Below are 24,826 nucleotides of genomic sequence, written 5' to 3' on the forward strand. Positions count from 1 at the left end.
TTATTTTGGCCAACGATCGGCCCAAAGGAAGGACAATCAGCGGCCCATTGGTAACATTTCAATATTGACACTGGACTGATCCAATAACAGCTCACGTCAGGCCCCACCCCTCCCATTTGTGCAAAATTAACACCAATGTAGAAGCTTCAAAAATACAATATTGCAAGTAGGCTAGCATATGTAAGCAACATGTTGAAGTTCGTTGAGTTTGAACGAGGATGTAAGCAAGCATACACAGAAGGGTTCTATCTTGGGATATGGTAAAGAAGGGTTAAAAGACTGTAGACTGACGGAAATGTAAGTTACAAAACGTCACGTCATGCACAAGCCAACTAAGCTACAGTATATATAACCTATACGATAGGCTACTGGAAGACACTAAAAATAATTAGTTCATGTAGCTGTACTGTTCCAAAATGTACAAGCAATGTAGGTAGGTAGTATAGCCTACAGGAATAAAATATTTCCAGCAACAGCCCTGTTGTTTCAGTTGTCCTACAGTGATAACTGGTATAAATTACATTAATGTCTAAGACAATCTCTTTACACATAGGCTTCAGTAATTTTTGGTGCTGCTGTCAATTGTAGCCCATTGAATAATTTGAAATGATACTTTGAATTCAAGCAGAAACTCTTCTTTAATAATTGCTTGTTAGCCTACTTGAATATGGAGATCATATGCTCCATGCCTACCTCTGATCAGTCAGAGAGATAACCAATGAGGCCTACATCACTTTCAGTGCTCCATGACAGTTGAAAATATATGCATATTTAAGGGTAATGCAAAGATTTTGTATTTAATTAGGTGTGCCTGACCGATTTGAGGGCCGCTTGGGCCAAATATGCCAGGGACGATTTTTGGTCCCAGTCCGCCCCTGTGTGTGTGTGTGAGTGAGAGTGTGTGTGAGAGAGAGAGAGAGAGGCGGTCTCCACTCACTGTCCTCTTGATGAGTGAATCAGTAAGGTGATCAGGGTGGAGGTGGCTGGACAGACGCAGTTGAGAGCCAGCATGGCATACTTAAACTCCTCTTCACACACCACATGGTCTACAGACACAAAAGCACACCCCACACACACACACACACACACACACACACAGACACACACACACACACACACACGTCAGGGGGTAGAACAAACAAAAACCTTTACCCACAATTACCCGTAGCTGCATACAGTCACGCCTGAGATGCACAGTCCCCTCCAGCAAGCTTAATAATAGAAACCTGAGCTGTGAAGGCTACGGTGCTCTCCAAAGTTTTAAGTGTGTGTGTGAGTCTCCATCAAGTGTGTGTGAGTCAGGACAAGGAGCCTGACTCAACCGGTTTCGCATCGAAGCAGTGAGTGGGCGGGCCACCCTGCTGTCTGCAGCATCAATGGGCACTCCTCTTTTAAAGGAGAACTCCTCTTTTCGCATAGATGTCTGTTTCTCGAGCATGAACATGTGGGCTCACAGACATGCCCCAGAGTGTAGCGCTGTAGCTGCCTGGCTACTTTCGCTGTTGGAACTAGCAACTCGCTAGGTAAAACCACTTGGTTTTTTTGGGGGTTTTTTTGTAATCGCCGGATTTCTCCTTTAACCTGACTCACACACTTTGCACAGACATGGCGTGTAGTTGTAGGATGTTTTCCTAACAAAGCACCTGCGGGTGCAGAAAATATCACAGGGTGCAATGTTTTCTCCTATCCTGACCCTTGGATGGGCACTGATTGAAAAGGAAATGGGTGTTGGCCCCATGAGGTGAGAGAAGCTTAGAAGCTGAGATTGATTGCAAAAGTGTGTTACTAGTGAATGGGCAGATTATGTTAGGCTAGTATTCTTTTTATGTTTTTCATTTTTTGTTCTTATATTTTAAGTGAGTGTTGTACTTTGAGAGCAAAGATTAACCGGAGTCAAATTCCTTGTTTGTTTACGCAAATCTGGCCAATAGAGCTGATTCTGATTCTGATAATAATGAGAACAGGGAGGCGCTGTGGCGCAACAGGCTACAGCGTCCATAGTCTGACCTGCGGTCGTGTCCCGATCCCACCCCATTTGTCCTCCCTCTCACATCCTTTCAATCTTCACTGTCCTACCCAAATAAAGGCAAAAAGTCCCAAAGATATATTGAAACCTCAAAAACGAGTAAACATTGCACACTGGAGGATATATTTTTGCTGACTTTATTTGCGTGAACAACACGTTTCACAGTTTGCTTCTTTAGGTTCACGTTCGGAACGCAAATAAAAATAAGTAGAGTTAGAGTCAGCAAAAATGATATCCTCCAGTGTGCGATGTATACTTGTTTTTGAGGTTTCAGTAGTTTTACTGCACATCAGCACCTGGAGAAAGAAGGGCTGTACACAGGGATTTTGAACTTTGAGGAGTCCGAGAACTATACTTTACTAATGAGAGCAGAGGGTGGAGACCTAGTCCAGAGAGGGGTGACCGGCTGCCCTCCACCGACCCCAGCCCAGCTGATCGCCCTGACCACCCCAATCCCACGTCTCCAACACTGGGCTACACCCCCAGCCCTAGTGTTGGCCTCCTGATTGTCTGTTGCACACCCACAATGGGGTAAACGGCATGCAAAAGCCCAGTGGCCCACTTCCATGCCAAAAGACATCTCAGTTCAATTCAACTCAGTTCATTCAAAAGACATCCTCTCTCTGAGGAGAAGAGCAGAATCGGAGAGAGCTGTATGTGTGTATTTCGGTGTGTGTGTCTTTGTCTGTGTGTGTGTGTGTGTGTCATTGTCTGTGTGTGTTTGTGGGGGGGCAACAGAACAGAGAGTGTAAAAAGATGTGTGCATGCATGCACCGAGGGGAAGAGTGTGAATCCAATGTAATTGACGTAACTGATGTGAGCAGACAACCCAGCACAATGAAATAGGGCAGCTACCTTAATGATCTCTTAATCGATGCAGCACAGCACAATGAAATAGGGCAGCTACCTTAATGATCTCTTAATCGATGCAGCAGCCGGCTTCATTTGCATGTACCTCATTAACATGGTGTAAACACACATTTCAGCATTTTGCCAATCAGACAGAGGATGCAGACAACATTCATATTCATTCACCAAAAACTTCCTCTTCACGAATGCATCAGACAAACCCCTCTTTCTCTCCCGGCTCCTGGGCTATGCAATAACGATTTAATGTTTGATTAAGTCATTAAAAAGCTAGTCAAACTGATGGAGAAAATGTATCAACAGTATTAAGAAAATGTATCAACAGTAGAGGTGATTTTATAGCCTTCTGCTCTCCTGGTGTCTGCCTGCTCTGGCATATTACAAGCTACTCTACAATGACCATAATGTGCACATGAGGCAATCCTGTGCACAGTCCCATGAATGGGTTATTTACATATGTTTGTTTAGCAGATGCTTTAATCCAAAAGTTACTGATCAGTACAGGTGTGTATTTTCATCAGGGCACCGGTACTTGCATCTCTGTGTCCAGATAGAGACAACACATTTGTTTTAAGAGTGTAGGCTGTCTGCGTATATTGCATCTGTGATCTTGGCGTTGGTGTGAGTGCCATGCTCAACCAGTTTGGAGTGGTATGGGAGCTGTGGAGATGGTCGGGTCAATGTGGTGTGTGTTGGGCCAATAGGGTGTGTGTTGGGCCAATAGGGTGTGTTGTAAGATCTAAAGTTGCAACAGCTTGCGGAAGCATCACTGATGGGCACGATTGTTTTGTTTTGAAGTTTGAATGCTGATCTCATCTTAACCTGAGCACAGCACAGCACAACTCTACTTATCTTTATTCCCCAAGTACAGGGAGTACAAACATGTTCTTTCCTACATATTCTAAAACTTAAAATAAAAAATTGACTTGCGCACAAGGAAACTGCAGATAAAAGGATGTGTGAGGTTGCTGCTATGTAGCTGCTACATAGCCTGCTGTTATGCAATTATCTTGTGTTGATGTAGCAACGGGTTTAAAAAGTCATAAAAGTCTCCCAGCCAAGCCAGAGAAGTCCAAGTGTCCTTAAAGGCCTGATCAAAGAAGCTGCGAGAAACATAATGCAGGGACCGATAGGCTCCTGTGTAATATGTGGGAAGGACAATACTCCATAAAAACGGCAATTAAAAACATGGAGAACAATATGCAATAAGTCCTATTTTATGAGTAATATAAGGTAGCCTGGGCATAGCAATGAAACAACTCCTTCAAAACCGAATTACCAAAGCTTGTCACAAAGGCATTGAGGAAGACACCACTTATATAGAGTCATCATGAAGAAAATCAATGCGAGTGGAAAGCAATTTTGTCTTGAGTTTTCAGAAATTACATCTACTTTTGATCTACTGTGATGAGAGAATTGTGACAAAATGGAACAAAGCCTCTATACTCTACATTATGTTGTTTTTGGATATCCAAAACAATTTGTTTTTGGGGAAGAGCCATGGATATCCAAAAAGCACCATGACAATTCATATAATTTTTTGAAGTAAGTGCAGTAGCTGCAATAATTAGATGGCAGTTCATTATATACCTCTCTCTCTCTTTCTCTCGCTCACACACACACACACTGTGTGCTGTGCTCACTCACATACCAATTAGCAGTTATTTTTTCAATTTGTCTCTCATGCCCCTTCTCTCGCTCTCTCTCTCTCTCTCTCTCTCTCTCTCTCTCACTTTCATGCCCCCCCCTCTCTTTCTCTCTCTCTCTCTCTCTCTCTCTCTCTCTCTCTCTCTCACACACACTTTCATGCCCCCCCTCTCTCTCTCTCACACACACTTTCATGCCCCCCCTCTCTTTCTCTCTCTCTCACCAGGTTCTCCTCCCATTTTCTTCCCTCCACTCTTTCCTCCTCTTCCTTCCTCTTCCTTCCTCTGTCCCTCGCTCCCTTCCTCCTTCAGCTGAGGACTTCCAGCCAAACACAGAAAGCAATTACTGACCTAGTCTCAGCCAGGGATGCTACAGCCCACACCTGTTGATCATTGTGTACTCTTTTTCATTTTCTGAGCTCTATCCTCTCCACTGTGTGTATGTGTCTGTGTGTGGTGTGTCTTTTTGTGACTGTGTGTGTATGTGTGTGTGTGTGTGTGTGTCTTTTTGTGAGTGTGTGTGTGAGTGTGGAGTATTGAATGTTCACCAAGGCCTCCATGCTCTCCATGCTGGTAGGTAATTGTGGTGCCTTTGTGCTGGGCAGCTGTGCTAATTTAATCAGCATGAGGTTTCCTGGGCATCACTGACTGACTGACTGACTGACTGACTGACTGACCGACCGACCATCAGGAATGCACAGGTGGAGAGAGAAGGGGGACCACTGGAGGGGGACACAGCAAGGACAAAGGGAGGAATGGAGAGAGAGAGAGAGAGAGAGAGGCAAAGCTGTTGTGCAGCTCGCGATCAATTAACATGTCGCGACCCACAGCAGCCCATTAAACAGGCTGAGCTCTCTGAAATAAAAAGCATCCTCACTGGGATGAGCTCCAGCATTCTCTTTCTCTCTACCTCCCTCTTTCTCTTTACCTTCCTATCTCTCTCTCTCTCTACCTCCCTCTCTCTCTTTACCTTCCTCTCTCTCTCTACCTCCCTCTCTCTCTCTTTACCTTCCTCTTTCTCTCTACCTCCCGGACATGCAAAAAATGAATATCTATGCAGAATGTTTTCATTTAGTTAGTCCCTGGTAAATCATACAATCATAGAAACACATATGATGGCTTATGGGAAAGGTGGGGTGGTACTGAATCCAATAATACCAAATATGTAAATATAGTATGACAATTTAGGGTGTTCTGTCACTCAATGTATGAGGTGTCCAAAATGAAAGAAAACGGAACACTGGCAAAATACAGTCTCTAACTCCAAATCACATTATCAGTGGTGAGAAGAATGTTGATAAATCCATTGTTACTGCAAGGCAAGTGCTGATCTATATTTACATTTAATAATGATACATTTCATATGAAACACAGATCCAATTGAATCAGGTTAACATTGGAATGGAACACCTTTATTAAAATATTTACATTAACTTGAATTTTGTTTTGGTCAAGTCAGTGCTGAATAATGGAAAATAATATTGTTAGCTTTTGTCTGTCCAGACCAGCAGTGGACCGTAGAGCCTACACTGCTTACTTCACCCCTAAGTAGCTAAACAGTTAGTTGTAGAAACTACTTTCCCTAGCTAAGAAAGTACTTAGCCCTCTGACTAATGTTGCATGTGTAATTGAACTTGATTTGCATTTCAATGAAAATTCTGAAGTTTTTCCTTTTCACTAGTCTCTTGAATTATAGAGAATGTCTTAGACATTGGATCCAAAGCTTGTGGGAAACAGTTTGAAAAGGGCAAGAAAAAAGATCCCTATGTCCAAAACCCCACAGTAGAAGGCCTCCAACGCATACTTACCCTTGCTCAGCAGAGAGAGAGATGGTGATGTCCATAAAACTCTGGCTCCATATACAGATGATATTTCCTCCAAAATCAAAGTGTCATATCATGTAGAGTGAACTACTGCAGTAAGACAAACATCAGTGAGCAGCAGCAAGTTGGAAATGTTGAGAGTGAGAGCACATCTGCACCAAGAAGGCTGACTAGGGTTGATACAACATCATTGCCTCTCAGACATAGCTACATGGATGAAGGCACACCACCTCCAGCTGAACCTCTCAAAGACTGAACTGCTGGTCCTCCCAGCTAAACCTACCATACATCACGACATCAACATCAAATTTGACTCCCTGTCTGTTTCACCTACCAGGACTGCAAAAAATCTAGGAGTTGTTCTCGACAACCAACTAAACTTCTCAGATCATGTTGCCTCAGTCACCCGGTCTTGCCGTTTCGCACTCTACAACATACAGAAAATCAGGACTTACTTGACTCAAGATGCTACCCAACTTCTGGTTCAGGCAATAGTCATCTCACGACTCGACTACTGCAATGCCCTCCTGACAGGTCTCCCAGCCTGCGCAGTGAAACCACTTCAGATGATCCAGAACAGCGGCGGCGCCTGGTCTACAACCAACCCAAAGGGTACATGTTACCCTGCTGCTCATCCAGCTACACTGGCTACCTATGGCGGCCCGCATCAAATTCAAGGCTCTAGCAGCTTGCCTACAAAGTAGTCTCGGTACTGCTTCCACCTACTTGAATGCCCTCATACAGACAGACACGCTACCTCCAGACCCGCTGCGCTCCTCAGGCTAAGCGACGTCTAGCTCTACCACCGGTGCGCTCAAGCCAATCAAACTTTTTCTCATCTGTTGTTCCTCGTTGGTGGAACACACTGCCAGCTCCTACAAGGGCAGAGACATCCTTCTCCATTTTCAGAAAACTCCTGAAGACCCAGCTCTTTAGAGAACATCTCCTCTCATAGCAACACTTACAACAAGTCTTACTGATCCTAGCACTCACCAGCCGTCTCAAACTGACAAGTAACTGTTAAAAACAGCACTCACTGATGCACTTATTCTTACTGTACTCTAATGTTTTTAAATTGTCCTAAAATTGTTGAGAACTGCTCTAAAACTTAAACTGTTTACTATGTTGTTAGTCGCTTTGGCTAAAAAGCGTCAGCCAAATGTAATGTAATGTAATGTGATTTCAAATATAGAGAGATTGTTTCATTTGTGGGAAGGCCAGCTCTAAACCAGAACCTCTGACAGCAATTTCAACTGGAACAGTCGCAAGTACCAGAGACGAGGTCCTTCGGGCAGCTTCTGAAAGGCTTGATGAAGATGTACATCTGCGAATTCTTTCATGCCCAGATCTCTTTGCATATGATGCCAAATACCATAAAATGCCTTGCACACTACATCTCTAAATGAAATATAGCAGAAGCCATAGAAAAGAATAAAAAAGCAGACCAATGTCTATAACAAAGCCTTTATTAAGCTCACTGAAGACATTGATAAAACAGTATTGTCCAAAGGTATGAAAATGAGGACTCAACTGACTTGACTTGACTGATAGCTATAGAACATACTAAAGACCATTGCTGAGCAAGAAGGTGTGTCAACACAAGAAATATAGATCAAGGACAGTGAACTGTTCTCACTTGAGTTGCTGAACATGGAATTGTTGATGCAGCCATCTACAACTTTTACCAAAATGAAGACACCCTGGATGGGAAGTGTACAACTCATGCTATGATGTCTGTTGTGTTCCGAAGAGGCCAAGTGTCCACAGCAGATAAATGCCTAGCAAAGCAACTTTACAGCTACATGGGGGTAAAAAGTGCAGTAGAAGAGGGGTTTAGTAGATTAAGTGGCAAGGGCTGCATAAGAAAGGTGGGGCAGTGTGCTTTAAGTATGTTGGGGATGTGTGTTGGAGAAGCTGAGGTGAGGTGATGACGGTGATGATGTAAGTGTGTGTGTGTGTTGGGGATGGGGGGGTGGGGGGCAGAAAGGCTAGGCAATCAAGGACATGGGTAGATAGATTGAGGAGAAATCAAAAATAATAAATAAAAAGTTCTATGGAGATGTGCAAAAGTTGGAGAAAGTCAGATGTGTGTGTGTGTTTTGACGTGTGATGAAATAAGAAAATAAATAAAAGGTCTGTAGCATAGGGAGAGGGATGTAAAAGTGCTAAAAGTCATGTAGGTGTGTGTGTGTGTGTGGGGGGGGGGGTCATGAGTGCTGAGGAGTGAATGAGTGCAAAGTCAGTATAGTGTGAATTCAGAGTTGGGATGGCCTGGGGATAAAAACTTCTCCTGAGTCTCTCAGTTCTGGCTTTGTGACTACATAGGCGTCTTCTTGATTTCAGCGGTAGGAATAATCCATTGTTAGGATGAGAAGATTCCTTCAGAATCTTTTGGGCTCTTAGGAGTACTCTTCTGGAATAGATATATTGTAGAGCAGGGAGTTGAGTTCTTATAGTAGGTTCAGCTGAGCGCACTACTCTCTGCAGAGTACTACAATCTCTATCTGTGGAGTTCCCATACCAGGTGATGATGCTACCAGTTAGAACACTCTCAACCGCTGAAGTGTAGAAGGCCTTCATGATGGATGTAGAAACTTTGAATTTCCTTCGCTGACGAAGGAAGTAGAGTCGTTGTCTGGACTTCAGAACATATTGAGTGTTAACAGTCCATATTAAGTCTTCAGTAATGTGGACACCAAGGTATTTAAAACTCTCTCTACAGGTTGCCCGCTGATCAATAGTGGGGTGTAACTGTAGTTCTGCTGCTTCCTTCTGTAATCCACTACCATTTCCTTGGTTTTATTGATATTCAATGTCAAGCTGTTAGATTGACACCACTGTGCCACCTCATCAACCTGATCCAAGTAAAGCTGTTCATTGTTGTTACTAATCAGGCCCAAGATCACTGTGTCATCTGCAAACTTGATGATGGAGGTATGACTACTGTTGGCTTTGCAGTCATGTGTGTAGATGTTGTACAGCAGTGGACTCACAACACAGCCTTGGGGAGCACGAGTGCTGATGGTTAATGAGTCAGATGTCAGACCCCCCACTCTAACCACTTGTGAACGGTTGGTGAGGAAGTCAAATATCCAGTGACACAGGGTGGTGTTCAGTCCTAAGGCCTTCATCTTTGTGACCAAGGTGAGAGGTACTATCGTGTTGAATGCTGAACTAAAGTCAATGAACAGCATCCTCACATAATTCCCATTCCCCTTCTCCTTCTCCAGGTGAGTTAAGGTGGTGTGCATGAGGTTTGAGATTCCTCTGTAGACCTGTTGGCTCTGTAAGCAAATTGGAGGGGGTCGAAGGAGGCAGGGAGGGATGAGCAGATAATGTTTTTCACAAGCTTCTCAAAACACTTCATCACTGTAGACGTCAGGGCTACTGGGCGGTAGTCATTCAGACATGATGGACTTTTGTTTTTCGGTACTGGAACAATAACAGACTGCTTGAGGCAAGTAGGAACTGTCTCTTGAGCCAATGATGTGTTAAAGATATAAGTGAACACAGGAGCTAACTGAGCAGCGCAGGATTTCAAAACCCTGTTAGAAATTCCATCCGGTCCAGCAGCTTTTCTACAATTAACCCTCCTAAAGGCATTGCTCACATCGACCTCAGAGACACATAAAGGTGCATCCTCATTTGCTTCACATGCTGCAGCTAGTGCAAGATAGTCTGTGTTTTTCATGTCAAAGCGAGCATAAAAAGCATTAAGTTCATCAGGGAGGGCTTTACTCACATTCATCATAGGAGGGGACTTTCTTTCAAAGCCAGTGATGGTTCGGAGTCCTTTCCACACTCGTGCTGGATCACCCTCCAAGAAATCAGCTTCAGCTTTGTCTCTATAGCGCCGCTTAGCATCTTTAATAGCTCTACGTAGATGAGATCATGACAAATTATGATAACACACAGATTCTCTTTTGAAGCTGGGTCATCATCACATGTTTGGTAATTTCTGTGGGCATGTTAATCAGTTATACAGGATGTTGGGTGCATACTTGCTGCATTGGAAACATAATAGACAGTCACTGCTGAAATTACTCACACTCATACTCTGATCCATGCTTTTCCTCAATATGTCTGCAGCTACTGTTATTTCTGTGAGTTTAGCAGCTTCCCTCAGTGCACAGTATGGTCATACTATCTGAGCAGATCAGATTTGACTGTCTTGGACGTAGAACAAATGCAAGTCTTTGTAATACTGTATCAGCTTTTCCTTTAGTTTCCAGACACACCTTATTGCTCCGCAATGGTCTTTAGTATGTTGTCATAGCTTTCAGTCAAAGAATTGAGTCCTCATTTTCATATCTTTGGACAATACTGTTTTATCAATGTCTTCAGTGAGCTTAATAAAGGCTTTGTTATAGACATTGGTCTGCTTTTTTTTATTATTTTCTATGGCTGCTGTTATATTTCGTTTAAAGATGTAGTGTGCAAGGCACATTTTATGGTATTTGACATCATATGCAAAGAGATCTGGGCATTAAAGAATTTGAATGTACAACTTCATCAAGCCTTTCAGAAGCTGCCCGAAGGACCTTGTCTCTGGTACTGGGGACAGCCGTGGCCTACTGGTTAGGGGTTCGGGCTTGTAACCGAAGAGTTACCGGTTCGATCCCCGACACAGAAGGGAAAAAAGGCGGGGGAAGTGGTTGAGCACTGCTCTCCCATGCCCACATGCATGGTGCCCTTGAGCAAGGCACCTAACCCCTCACTGCTCCCCGAGCACCGCTGTAATAAGGCAGCTCACTGCTCCGGGTTAGTGTGTGCTTCACCTCATTGTGTTCACTGTGTGCTCTGTGTGTTCATTAATTCATGGATGGGATAAATGCAGAGACCAAATTCCTTGTATACGCAAGTATACTTGGCCTATAATTTACATTGCCCCTGTACGAGTCGAAATGGCTGTCAGAGGTTCTGATCTAGAGCTGGCCTTCCCACAAATGAAACAATCTCTCAGTATTTGAAATTATGTTGTTTCAACCCTACTTAGCCTTCTTCACTCTCAACATTTGCAAATTGCTGCTGCTCACTGATTTTTGTCTTACTGCAGTAGTTCACTCTACATGATGCATGATGCATGATATGCAACTTTGATTTTGGAGGAAATATCATCTGTATATGGAGCCAGAGTTTTATGGACATCACCATCTCTCTCTCTGCTGAGCAAGGGTAAGTATGCGTTGGAGGCCTCCTACTGTGGGCTGTGAATGCCTATAAGACATTCTCCATAATTCAAAAGACTAGTGAAAAGGAAAAATGATATACATTTCAGATATTTCATTGAAATGCAAATCAAGTTGAATTACACATGCAAAATTGGTCAGAGGGCTAAGTACTTTCTTAGCTAGGGAAAGTAGTTTCTACAACTAACTGTTCAGCTACTTAGGGGTGAAGTAAGCAGTGTAGGCTCTACTGTCCACTGCTGGTCTGGACAGACAAAAGCTAACAATATTATTTTCCATTATTCAGCAATGACTTGACCAAAACAAAATTCAAGTGAATATAAATTTTAATAAAGGTGTTCCATTCCAATGTTAACCTGATTCAATTGGATCTTTGTTTCATATGAATTGTTTAATACTGGGACATATGAAATGTATCATTATTAAATGTAAATATAGAGCAGCACTTACCTTATGTAACTTACCTTGCAGTAACAATGAATGTCAACATTCTTCTCACCACTGATAATGTGATTTGGACTTGGAGACTGTATTTTGCCAGTGTTCCGTTTAATTTCATTTTGGACACCTCATACATTGAGTGACAGAACACCCTGATTCGTCATACTATATTTACATATTTGGTATTATTGGATTCAGTACAACCCCACCTTTCCCACAAGCCATCATGTGTTGCTATGATAATCCCTGGTAAAGCAGCTACAAAGTAAATGAAAACATTCTGCATAGATATTCATTTTTTGCATGTCCGCTTATTTTAAGTGTATGTTTACATGCCTCTATTCATTCCATACATCAAGATATTCACGTCCAGTCTTTTCTAGTAGGTAAAGCAACTTCCTGACTATAAACATGCCAAGTTTCAAAGTTCTCAGAGCTTGTGTGATTGATCTGCACTAGTTTATATGCCTTAACTCCCATACGGACAGGCTATATTTTAGTCCTTTTTTGGTTTTGGGGTGTATAACAATATCTGTTAATTTAACAATCTTAGCAGTAAAATATTTTTAGCCAAGAATCCATTTCATATATGGGAGACCTTAGAGATGAGGAAAAACATTGTTGGGTTTAGTTCTACCTCCGGTAGGGGTATCTCAAAAACTAAAGCCCTTTCTGACCATCTGTCACTAGCCTACTTCCTCTCTCTCTCTTTCTCTCTCTACCCCCTCTTCTCCATCTCTCATCCTCCATCAAGTCTGTCTGTTGCCTCTTCTCTCTGTTCTCTTTTTTTTTTTTTACTTTCTATATCGCATTCTATCTTTGTCAATGCCTTACTGTATTTTTTCTCTCCCTCCCTTTCTCTGTCCCTCCCTCCCTCCCTTGCTCTCCATCACTCTCTCTCTCTCCCTCTCTCTCCCTCTTTCCTATTTCTCTCTTGCACTGCATTTTTGCATTATGCGATGATTGAGCATTAGGCGGCGATTAAGCTATTTGTCGAGCTCGGCTCGGGTTTGCAGTGCGGGCCTCATTAATGCCACCCACTCCAGCACTTAGTGCCCATATTCCGCGCTGTGTCACAACATGTCTGCCGCGCTGGAGGCCGTCGCCGGAGCCACCACGCTGCCGCTGACGAGCCACGTGCAATTAGGCGTTCTCTTTTTTTAGCCCTCCGCCTGGCAATGCGCCAATCACGCGCCACAGTGGCATCCGTCGTTGCTGGGCGTAGAGGGAGCGCGCGGCGTGAAGCCTCTGCACGCTGCACTCGGTATCAGCGCGTGGCTTTTTTGTGGCCTCGCCGAGCTCATTTAGTTGTCGTTTGTCGTCGGGTCGCGTGACAGGCGGTCATGCTTCATGTTGTGCGGCGGGAGGGCGAGGCGATACGACACGGAGAGAGAGAGAAAGAGAAAGAGACAGAGAGAGATAGAGGTAAAGAGAGACAGAGAGAGATAGAGAGGTACAGAGAGACAGAGAGAGATAGAGAGACAGAGAGAGACAGAGAGAGACAGAGAGAGATAGAGAGGTAAAGAGAGACAGAGAGACAGAGAGAGACAGAGAGAGACAGAGAGAGATAGAGAGGTAAAGAGAGACAGAGAGACAGAGAGAGACAGAGAGAGGTAAAGAGAGACAAAGAGAGACAGAGAGAGATAGAGAGGTACAGAGAGACAGAGAGAGATAGAGAGACAGAGAGAGACAGAGAGAGATAGAGAGGTAAAGAGAGACAGAGAGACAGAGAGAGGTAAAGAGAGACAAAGAGAGACAGAGACGGAGAGAGGGAGCTCAGGGGGAGCACAAAGAGGCGGCAGAGACGGCGGTGTCTCCTCGGCTGTGTGTCACTGCGGCGGCTATTTCAGAGGTGCAGGAAGTGCGCTGACTCGGCGAGCTGCACAGCCAGAGCCATCTCTCTGTTCCTCACGGCAGAGAGAGAGAGAGAGAGAGAGAGGGAGAGAGAGAGAGAGAGAGAGAGAGAGAGAGAGGGGGAGAGAGAGGGGGAGAGGGAGAGGGAGAGGGAGAGGGAGAGAGGGAGAAGAAACAGGTGTAGGGGTGGGAGACGGGAAGGATAAGAGGAGAATTAAGGTGGAAAGAGAAGAAAGGAGGGAAGAGGAGAAGAAATGAGAGAAGGAAAGCGAGAGAAGAGAAGATGAGCGAGCGCTCTGTAAGAGAAAGCAGAGCAGCCAGAGACGTGGGTTGGCATTCTAAATTTGGGAAAACACCAGCTCCGTCACCAGTCATGGCTGACTAGGCTGACAAGAGCATTTACCACACAGAGCATTAGAGGGGACCAACTTCATCTACGTAAAACAGACAACATTTTGGACGCTATAGGAAGACATAAGGTGATTTTTATAAAGAACGTTCTAGGAATATTCATCTCATAATATTCTCTCTTTCCTCTCATTGTTTTTAACAGTTTTGCATTTAATGTTTATTTGTTCACAAATAATGTTTATTTGTTAACATCTCAGAGGGATGCTTATTGCCTGACCTGAATATCAAACCTGACAAAATGACCCTTTGCTATGAAGCATTTTCTCTCAGTTCTAGCACTGCTGCTGTCAGTCATAAAGAGAAAAAAAGGAGAAGACTCAATGTGGAAAATAAACCAGGCAATATCATCCGACAATTTTCCCTGCATTCGCACTGATTTGTGATCTCTCCACAGGCATTTGCTTGGGCTAGCGGTGTCACAGCTTTCACTTGAATGTGAAAACAGAAACAGAAAATGGCAATGCGCCTGTTTATGGGTCAGAATTCTTAACACTCCATACAAAATAGTCAATGCCAATATATCTTTTATTTCACCACTTCTGCCACTGTACTGTAAGTCCGCAGAGTATAACATAATGCAAAACTGTTGCTGACTTTAGGTTTGAAATTCCATAGGTAAAACTGAGTTGTTGCCATCACCTAAAGGTATTGTATATAACAACATTTATTGTAACAAATCATAACGTGGTTTATCAGTGACATGTCACATGTTAAATTGAAATACTGGCTTCTATCAAAACAGTGGTGCAGCTAGTATATTCACAATTTAGAATTTAATTCACAGCTCACAAATTCTGTTTAAGTTTGGGTTGGTCGTTTTGGCCTATTTGGCCTATTTGCACCACCACACAAGGTAGTAGAATTTACACATCCAAATTGCCAGATTAGTTAGACAAAGACGGTGAGCTGCAGCTACAGGGGCAAGCAAGCATTCTGGATTGGAAATTCCTATCTAACTCAGCCTAGACTGCAACTTTAGTACTATCATAAAAGCAGTGGGCTTTTGTTTTTGGTAACCTATGAATTTAGCTAACACTGACAGAGGCGTAAAAAAATCAGCTAGTTTGCTCGTAATAAAACTTTACAAACAGAGCGGTAGGCTTTTGATTTCAGGATGACAGGAATAAGGTTTGGCTATCTAAACATACATCAGCTAACATTGAGAGAGTTATAAACAAACACACAAGTTGTTTTGCAAACAATAAGGTTTTTGAAAGGTTGTTAATATTTCCAGCCTGTGCTCCTGCATCAACATGTTGATTGGTTAGAATAGTGCATGGCTCATTTGTAGATGGGACAAAGGATTGCAAAGAGCAATTCCCTGAATTTGACAAGAAAGCATATCACTCATTACTCCATGAAATGCATTAAATCCTTATAATGTCTATAATAAAAAGTATTGTATTATATGACATTTCTTCTTGTCCTACACCCCAATAATATACCCAAATTTAGGATTGGAATTGACATTGTCCACATGCTCTCTGTTACAAACTGGACAATATTAACCTACATAACCTACACTGCATAACCTACACTTCTGGTAAAGTAATAGATCTCCTTACACCCAATCTCTTAGAGTTCAACAGTGAGGCCAGCATTGCAACCACAATAGCACAGGATGTCACCCACCCACGCAGCTGCCATCAGGAAACAGATACTCGTCCTTAACATGCAACCGGGCCTGATTTAGCAAAAGCCTGGTACCCACAGCCATAGCTTCACTTAATAAGACACCCCATCGCCAGCCCAGCAGATGTGGCCATTACAAATGCCCTGTTAAAGGTCTGACAACAATCCAGCGTCTATTTTTGGATGATAAGGAGTGTAAATTTCCGCTTGGGATCAAAACGACGTCAAATGCCGTTTTGAGTAAAACCGGAATATGCATTTACTGAATAGCATATAACATAGCCTTTAGGGTGTGATGTTTCATCTCTGGGGCATTATAGATAATGTGAGGTGTAAAGCTATCTGTTATCCGTAATATGGTGTTATTTGTACTGTGGTACAAATGTGTTCTTAATGGGCCCAAATTTGTTTGACAAGCAAAGTGCAAAGTCTGTCAGCAAGCAAAATTCTTGTGCACAAAATACAGTTATCATGTGACATATTGGAGCATTGAGCTGACAAATCAATGTTTGCGCTTCAATGCCTTGCCCCTTGGTGTTAAATTAGCAATTCGATTTTGTCTAGTTATTAAATTAGCTTTAGTTCGACTTAAGACTTTGCACTTTTCTCATCAATCAAATTAGAGCCCAGTGTGCGAAGTTGTGTGTAGAGAGACTGTGAAACTGAATTTTCCCTCAGGACAATCATTAAAGTAGCCTAACTAATATGAGACACATAGCTTCAGCAACTTCAAGACAGCGGGTCCTTGTAGCCAAAGGAAAAAGCCAATTGTCATTGACATTGATTTTGTGCTGTGTTGAAGATCTGCGCTCAGCAAAGCTCTGAGGATATGTGGACCAAAGGGAATTTCTAAAAATGTTCTGTAAAGGCTGTCAATGGGGGTGAGGACGGACGGGCACGTGGCATCAGCCGATAGTGGACTCATTACAGCAGCCACTAGGCTGTCTAATAATATCACCTTCTGCCCAAGGTGTGGGAGAAAAAACCCACTGCTTTCATGTTTCTCCCCTGAACAGTAGGGCTGCCTGACAGACACGAGACATCTAAAAATAGATGGCTATAGCACCCACCAACATAACAAACCACCACTAACGTAATAAACCACCAACGTAATAAAACATCTGCACGTTTTCAACGTAATAATCCTGCCAACGTAATCATTTGCTACCAACGTTTTCAACGTAATAATCCTGCCAACGTAATAATCTCCATAGAGTGCTGCTGTTCACTGGGTGCTTGACTAGTCATTCTATGTTGTTTTTTATGTGTTTTAACTATGACTTCTTAAACACTTTTAAACTATTGCCATTTGTATGTGTTTTAATTATTATTTCTTAAACACTTTTAAACTATTGCCCTTTTATGTACTATTACCTTGTGTGTTTTATATTGTCTTTTTTCAATTGCCCTTCAATGCTTTTATTAGCTATTCTGGTTTGCTTGTGAATATGTAAAGCACATTGAATGACCTCTGTGTATGAAATGCGCTATATAAATAAAGTTGACTTGACTTGACTTGACTTAAGTAACCTTTACTGAAAAGTATGAGTATGAGTCACCCCCCGCCCCAACCCCCATAAAATCTGCCATGCATGTAGAACAGCAGTTCCCAAACTTTCCCCCCCCACATACCACCACCTACATTCTGACTCGGCTCGCGTACCCCCAATCATCGGACACATAAAAACGTAACATTCTATTGACGCATTCCAGGCATCATGTTTAATTGACAGTTTGGGAATCCCTGATGTAGAAGACCCCTATGAGCCTGTGCAGTGGTAGCAATGCTAATGTTGAGTGATGTTGGTGAGTTGTTTCTCAGGATTATGGGCAATTTAAATGCTACATTCTTATTCATAATGTTTATTGCTTTCCTCATTACTGTTTATTGTGGATCATTAGTATGTGTACAAGGTAGAACAACTGATGGGCAAAATGACTTTATAAGCGACTAAGACCATTATTAAAATATAAAGGATATTTTAGAGAGTAGCTAAAACTACATTCTGGGTTCAATTCAAAATTGATTACTTTCTCAATTAGCATTTGGAGGTGTCACAAAGTTGGGCACTCAATGCCTACTTACATTATGTGTCTGTGTACTTTCTCCTGGGATGGAGTTGATACAAGGATACAAGGATACAAGGAAGTTTATTGTCACATGCATATAGTTACTGGAAGTAAGAAATGCAGTGAAATTATGTCTGGTGTCAGCCTATTTGTGCATTAATGGGGGGTTTAGTAGATTAAGTGGCAAGGGCTGCATAAAAAGGTGGGGGAGGATTGGGATTGGGTGGGGGGCACCAACAAGGAGCACCCAAGAGCAACAGGGGCAAGGAAAAACTCCCTTACCAAGGAAGAAACCTTGGGCAGAGGTTGAAAGGCTAGGCAATCAGTTCATCCAGTTGATTTAGTTCACCTTATTAGTAGATCAGGTTTCTAGGCCAAGTATACTTGCGTATACAAGGAATTTGGTCTCTGCAGTTATCCCATCCGTGAATTAGTGAACACACAGAGCACACAGTGAACACACAGTGAGGTGAAGCACACACTAACCCGGAGCAGTGAGCTGCCTTGCTACAGCGGCGCTCAGGGAGCAGTGAGGGGTTAGGTGTCTTGCTCAAGGGCACTTCAGCCGTTCATACTGGTCGGGGATCAAACTGTCAACCCTTCGGTTCCAAGCCCAATGCCCTAACCAGTAGGCCATGACAGGTGAAGATTCTTAGACTTCACAGGTTTACTACGCATTTAAAAGCTGTCGCAACTGAACTAATAGTTGCAAAAAGTAAGTTTATATTCACAATGTCAACAGTGCACTACTAAATCTGTTCCTGCCTCCAGCATAATCAATAATTTTAGCCCTATGCACAGGATTAAGGTGTTGCGGATGGTCATCTACTTGATGGTTTGTGGCACCAACAAATAATAGTGTCACTGGCTTTAGTGTCACTGCCACTTAGCTATGCAATCAGTTTCCTATTTTTTTTTTAAAGTAAAGTCAACAAATTACATTTTACAGTTTACCCTTCTAACTTACATTAATGTCAAAACAAGTTTTGGGTGTTGTAAGGGATAATGGCTGCTGAGGCATCCCAATACACGGAATTAATGGACGAGGGTAAGGCAAAGGACTCCAGCGATAATAATAATAATGCCCAACAATTATTAATAATTATTACGTTGGTGGGAAATTGGTTTATTATGTTGGCAGTAGGCAAAAGATATTACGTTGGTAGGAAATTATTACGTTGGCAGGATTATTATGTTTAAAACGTGCAGATTTTTATTAAGTTGGTGGTTGTTACAGACGGCACATCTGTATTGACACAGGCAGGCGGGATTGTGAGTATGTCTGTGTGTGTGTGTGTCTGTATGTGTATGGCTATGCGTGTGTGTGTCTGTGTGTCTGTGTCTATGTGTGTATACATGTGTGAGTGTGTCCGTAAATGTATGCCTGTGTGTGTGTGTGTGTTTGTGTATCTGTGAGTGTGTCCGTAAATGTATGCCTATGTGTGTGTGTGTATCTGTATCTGTGTGTGTGTGTGCGTGTGTGTGTGTATCTGTATGTGTGTGTGTGTGGGGGGGGGGGGGGCTCTGTTCTGTCTGTCCTACGAGACTTCACACTAGACCAATTAGGAACCTGTGGCTGCACTCACGCGCTGCTATGGCGGTGATGGAGGGGAGAGTCGATGCGCTAGTGAGGGCTGACTGCATGTGGGAGGCATGGAGGAGTTTTGAGTGGATTTCTTTGACTACAAGAACAAAATGAAATGGTAATCAGGGACTAGCACAGCTGGGCGCAGGCAGGCGGTGTATGAACTGAGTTTGACAAGAAGACAGAGTGAGAGAGACACACACACACACACGCACACAATGTTTTTGTCTAACTACCTGTTAAATGGCATTGCCAAAGCATTTCTAATTGTCATGCCAATAAATATCACCACATACAGAGAGACAGACACAGACATAAACTATGTGTATGACAGACAGACAGAGAGAGGGAGAGATAGAGAGGGAGGGAGGGAGAGAGGGATGGACAGAGAGAGAATGAGAGTGTTAGCTACCCTCCTTCTCCTCATCATCAGTGCTACTTGACTGGGTGTTGTTTTTTTGGAGGAGCTGTTGTGTAAAAGTGAGGGTCTTTGTTTTCCAAAAGCCAAGAGTGTTGGCATTCATCAGATCACAGTAGCACTGGCGCACTTAATCTGTCCATCACGACTGCGTGGGAGGAGAGGGAGAGCACAGAGGAACTGTGAAAGAGAGGGAAATAGAGGGAGGGACAGGCTACTGGTTGTGTGGGCACAGTGGTGGGTACACACATACACACACACACACACACACATAACGAAGCAACTCCTGTGGACATACAGTATATACTTCGTATTGGAACATGCCTGTGGCTGACCTGCAAACTTCACATGGAACTTGTTCTCTGGCTTGAGGATCTGCACGTACAGAGGGCAGTTTGGGGCAAAGTCCTTCACCGCCCAGGCCCTGAGAATGGTCTGATGGTCCTGAGCCAGAGAGGGGGGTGGGGGTGCGGAGAACAGTAATGATGAAGAAAGAGGAAGCACACACACACACACACACACACACACACACATAAAAAACACACACACACACACACACACACACACACACACACACACACACACAGTGTATTATATTCCCACTATTACAGACATAATTAGGTCAAATTCATAGTATCTCAGTAATTGCCTCTACACATCCTGCCTCCACTGCATGCAGCAGAGAGGGCTTAAATTACAGTTGCCTGCCAGACGCTGTCGTAAAAATCAATGGACTGAACATGGAACAATTTGAGCCTCTCAAAGAAGGAAAAAGCAACAGGCATAATGAAAGAAAACAACACACAAGACAGCAGAAAAGAGTCAGCACAGGAAAAAAAAAAATACATTTTGCAAAAAAAAAAGAAAAAGAAACAGAAGATATGCTAAAGGAATCGTGTAACAATAACAACTGAGGCTCACAGGTGGAAAACAAATTAAGTCTGTTGGTAAAAGTGTGTGATAAGACCTACGGCAGCGAAGCGATCCACTTCAAATCGGTTGCTGAGAATGAAACAGGCCTCCGCGTCGTCCATCCTGTGACCAGCCAGAAGAGGGAGTGGGGGTCGGGGGCACCAATCAGGAAGTGGGGGCAGCCAGGGACAATGTGAGAAATGAGCAGGGGCCAGAAAATTGTCAGAGAAAAAGAGGGGAGAAGAAGAGAGAAAGAGAGAGTGAGTGTGTGTGAGTGAGTGTGTGAGAGAGTGAGAGAGAGAGAGAAAAAGAGAGAATTATTATCTGGCAGTGAACAAAAGGGAATTGGCACAATAAAGTGACAAATGTGTCCATCAAACCCACACTAGGACGCGGCTGGCGCCGCTGAATGCTACGTGACGACAGCAGCGCTGCACGCCGCCTGCTCTCCGCTCCTCTCTGAAAAGTGCGTGACTCATAAACGCTAGCTGGAGAGCGATGCTCTCGACCGGCACCGTGATGTACGGCTCCCCAGGATTCCAGAGCCAAGGGCCCCGAGCACTTAACTGGCAGGGGCAGGGGGTAGGCGGGCGGGCTGGGATCAGGGGGTGGTGGGGGAGGGGCTTGGCTTGGCTTGGGTTCAGGCTCAATCACTCACTTGGCCCTCATCAAGTCCTGGTCTTTGAGCGCGGAGCCCTGGAGGTAGATGACCCGCTGGGCCCACAGGGGAATGTGTAGCACCCGCCGCACCTGCACGTCCATCTCAGCCGGACACAGGATCACCACGTAGTAGTCCTGTCCACAGCCAGACATTCAGATCAAAACACTTACAGTGATACATACAAACACACATGAACATTACACACATGAAAACACACACACACACACTTTCTCTCTCTCCCTCTCTCTTACACACACACACTTTCTCTCTCCCCCTCTCCCTCTCTCTCACACACACACACACACACACATGTACATTAAACACACAAACACGCACTCACATACACACACAGAGTGCGGAGTGCCCTGATCTCAGTTAAGATTTGAACATGAATATACATGTCAAAACATCACAATATACAGTACATGTCTCCTAATTTAGTTAAAAAAGAAAAAAACCAGAGAGTAATAGTTATAATATTGACAATCTTATGCTCCCCTCCCCCCTGTAGGATCTGTATCTATTCTTCCAGACCAGTACGATAAGACGACAGGGCTGCACAGGCATGAGCACAAACGCATAACACTCATACAGACATGTCATGTGCTGGCTGTGCACACTTGAGCACTTTTGTATTCGGTATTCACCACAGCCTCAAGCCCAAGCCACATGGGTTGAAAAAGAAATACACACATTCATAAAACACACACACGCTTTTACAAGCTCATAAAAGCAGTGATAGTGACACAGCGTGCTTACACAATCATTTTGTCATTTCAGACACACTATTACACACACTTGTTAAGATAAACACTAACACTCATAAGCATGACTGATTCATATCATAGCTTCTGTGATCTCACTACCGTTCCAGCAGAGAGGGTTAAAGCGGAGTAATCAAGGATCTTTGGTTCCAACTTTTTAGGGGAAACATTGAAACACACACACTTCCTGCTTCCTGTGAAACACAAACACACACATGTGCATATACCATACCCAAATGTCTCATGAATACTACATGCATGCATACACACATCAATATTTATTTTAACATTTTATGCAGACAGCCATGGACATGCACAAAAGCACAGGAACACACGCACACACTTTGTCAGGGACGTGCACAGGAATTTTGAGGGGCAGTTGCTCTGACCTGAAAAAAGGGCACCCCCCCAAAAAAAATAAAAACTCACGGGCTATATGCAGGACAGAGAATAACACAGCACTCAATCACCTTAACTTATCATTATTATTTTCATGCCCACTAGTGGTATTTATGTTCTGCTCAGGCAAGATCTTTGAAATGACCTTTAAAATAGCCTGTTTTTTTAGATTACAATTATTTAGCATGCAGCTCATCTCATCTCGTGATCATCACTTAGGCCTTCCTGTCCTCTGTGCCTCCTTCTAGTCCACATTTTCCTCACATACAGTAGTCTGGAGGCTTATGACTGCTCCTCATCTTAAATGTAATGTAATTATGAAACATTACCATTAGTAGGCTAGGCTAAAATATGAGTCTGATTAATTAATTAACTCATTTACACAGTGTCATGTCATCTTTATCACAGTGCAAAGTCTCTGTCTCACCTGCTGGTTGGCTTTTTCGCAGCCAACCCTGCAGTGATTGCTGCCTCCCTGAATTGTCTCTCCCTCTCCTGAATCTGACTCTTTTCAGTGGGCATCTTGGCTTCAAACAATACCCAAAATACTAGTGATATTTAGGCATTTAACCATTTTGAATAAAATAATTAATGTGATGCATTAGGCCTACTTCCATCATTCATTCTTTTTGCTAAAACAAAATGTGAGAAACTAACTATCAGCAGACATGTAGCTTAGTTTGCCTAATGCCTACCAAAAAAATAGTAGCCTATAGGCTATGTCAGGGGTTCTCAAAGTTTTGATTGGTGAGGGCCAATTCAGAAACCCAACATTAACTGAGGGCAAATTCAGAAACCCAACATTAACTGAGGGCAAATTCAGGAACCCAACATTAACTGAGGGCCGCCAAAGGGGCGGGGGGAGAAAAAGAAAAAAAAAACTGGAATAAATCCCATTTGTATCATTTTAATGAGCAGGTTGCATCTCTGCAGTTTATATTTATTGCATTAAACACATTTTAATTCATAACTGAGGCTAAACCTGGCAAAACTTGTGAAAATCTTAAGAAAAGTTGCAATGCACACACAATCCCTGGGGTTCTCTACCCTCTATTTCTTTGAGATATAACTTTTCTGGTTGCAGTCCATTTCAAGTACAAACTTATTTAGAACAGTCTCAGTGTGCCTTGCTTCTTATCAGCATAGGCCTTATTCAGGGCCAATTCCAGCTACCAAAGCACCACAGGAAAACCTGACGGCCACTAAACACCACTAAACGGAGATTCATACTTTTCAAAGCACACAGTACAGTTGTACAGTTTTACAGATGTTATCGCGGGCCGCCATTGGCCCCCGGGCCACACTTTGAAAACCTATGGGCTATGTGATAACGGACTGCTTCTCTGCAAGCTAGGCTTATCTGTCTGATTATTTAGGCTAAACGTGGCAAACTCAGCCTGGATTTATGAAGATTTTAATTAATTTCATAAAACTTGATGGCGATGATCGTTCGTTTGTTATACATCACAAACTCACCTTTTCCGACAACGTTGAGTCGTCTCATACGACAACCGCGACAATCTCCTTCTAGGGCCGCTTATGCAGGCTCAGCTCAGGTGTCGGTCGCGTGCAGCGCTGCAGCCACGTAAACAGAGTTTACCCTTCCCCTGCTGACTTTCATTTTCGGTGCCCGAATGGAAGTGAATGAGGCTTCGCGATTTTTTTTTATCTAGACCTACGTGAAATTCTGCATCCATTGTACGATTTATTTATTTATTTTCCCTATTGGAAGGGCAACATGAGTCAAGAAGAGCATATGGGCAGTTGCCCGGGCAACCTGAGCAACCCCCCTGTGCACGTCCCTGCACTTTGTCCCACTTGGCATAGGCCTGGTCAGGCCTGGCGAGGCGAGGCCTGGGAAACGGACCTGAAGTCTGGGGTGGGCGAAGAACTCGTTGAGGAAGTCCATGAGGAGGTCTATCTTCAGACAGCTGACACAGAGCACCACATGCTTCTCCGTCTGCGCACGGTAGCGGCTGTAGTTCCCCCCCGACTTCTGCCGCTCCATCCACAGGAAGGCCAACTGCTCAAACTGCACACACACACACACACACACACACAAACGGCTCAGACTTACAGACAGACCTCCAAATGGAATTTAATGGAGCGGCACTAAGTCCAACCGCAC

General features: G+C 43.5%; 1 protein-coding gene across 1 annotated transcript in view; it reads right to left on the reverse strand.

Annotated features, from left to right (window-relative positions):
• Window positions 1–24,826, reverse strand: part of LOC125296445 (potassium channel subfamily T member 2) — a 71,176-nt gene that overhangs the window by 18,245 nt on the left and 28,105 nt on the right. Inside the window, exons 10-14 of the mRNA XM_048246360.1 lie at window positions 24,566–24,730; window positions 21,533–21,669; window positions 20,934–20,997; window positions 20,298–20,406; window positions 938–1,046 (exon numbers count right to left, since the gene is read on the reverse strand). Of these exons, the coding sequence (XP_048102317.1) occupies window positions 938–1,046; window positions 20,298–20,406; window positions 20,934–20,997; window positions 21,533–21,669; window positions 24,566–24,730 (584 nt within the window). The remainder of the gene's footprint in view (window positions 1–937; window positions 1,047–20,297; window positions 20,407–20,933; window positions 20,998–21,532; window positions 21,670–24,565; window positions 24,731–24,826) is intronic.

The sequence above is a fragment of the Alosa alosa genome, chromosome 6, assembly GCF_017589495.1.
Source record: "Alosa alosa isolate M-15738 ecotype Scorff River chromosome 6, AALO_Geno_1.1, whole genome shotgun sequence".
Lineage (NCBI taxonomy): Eukaryota > Metazoa > Chordata > Actinopteri > Clupeiformes > Clupeidae > Alosa > Alosa alosa.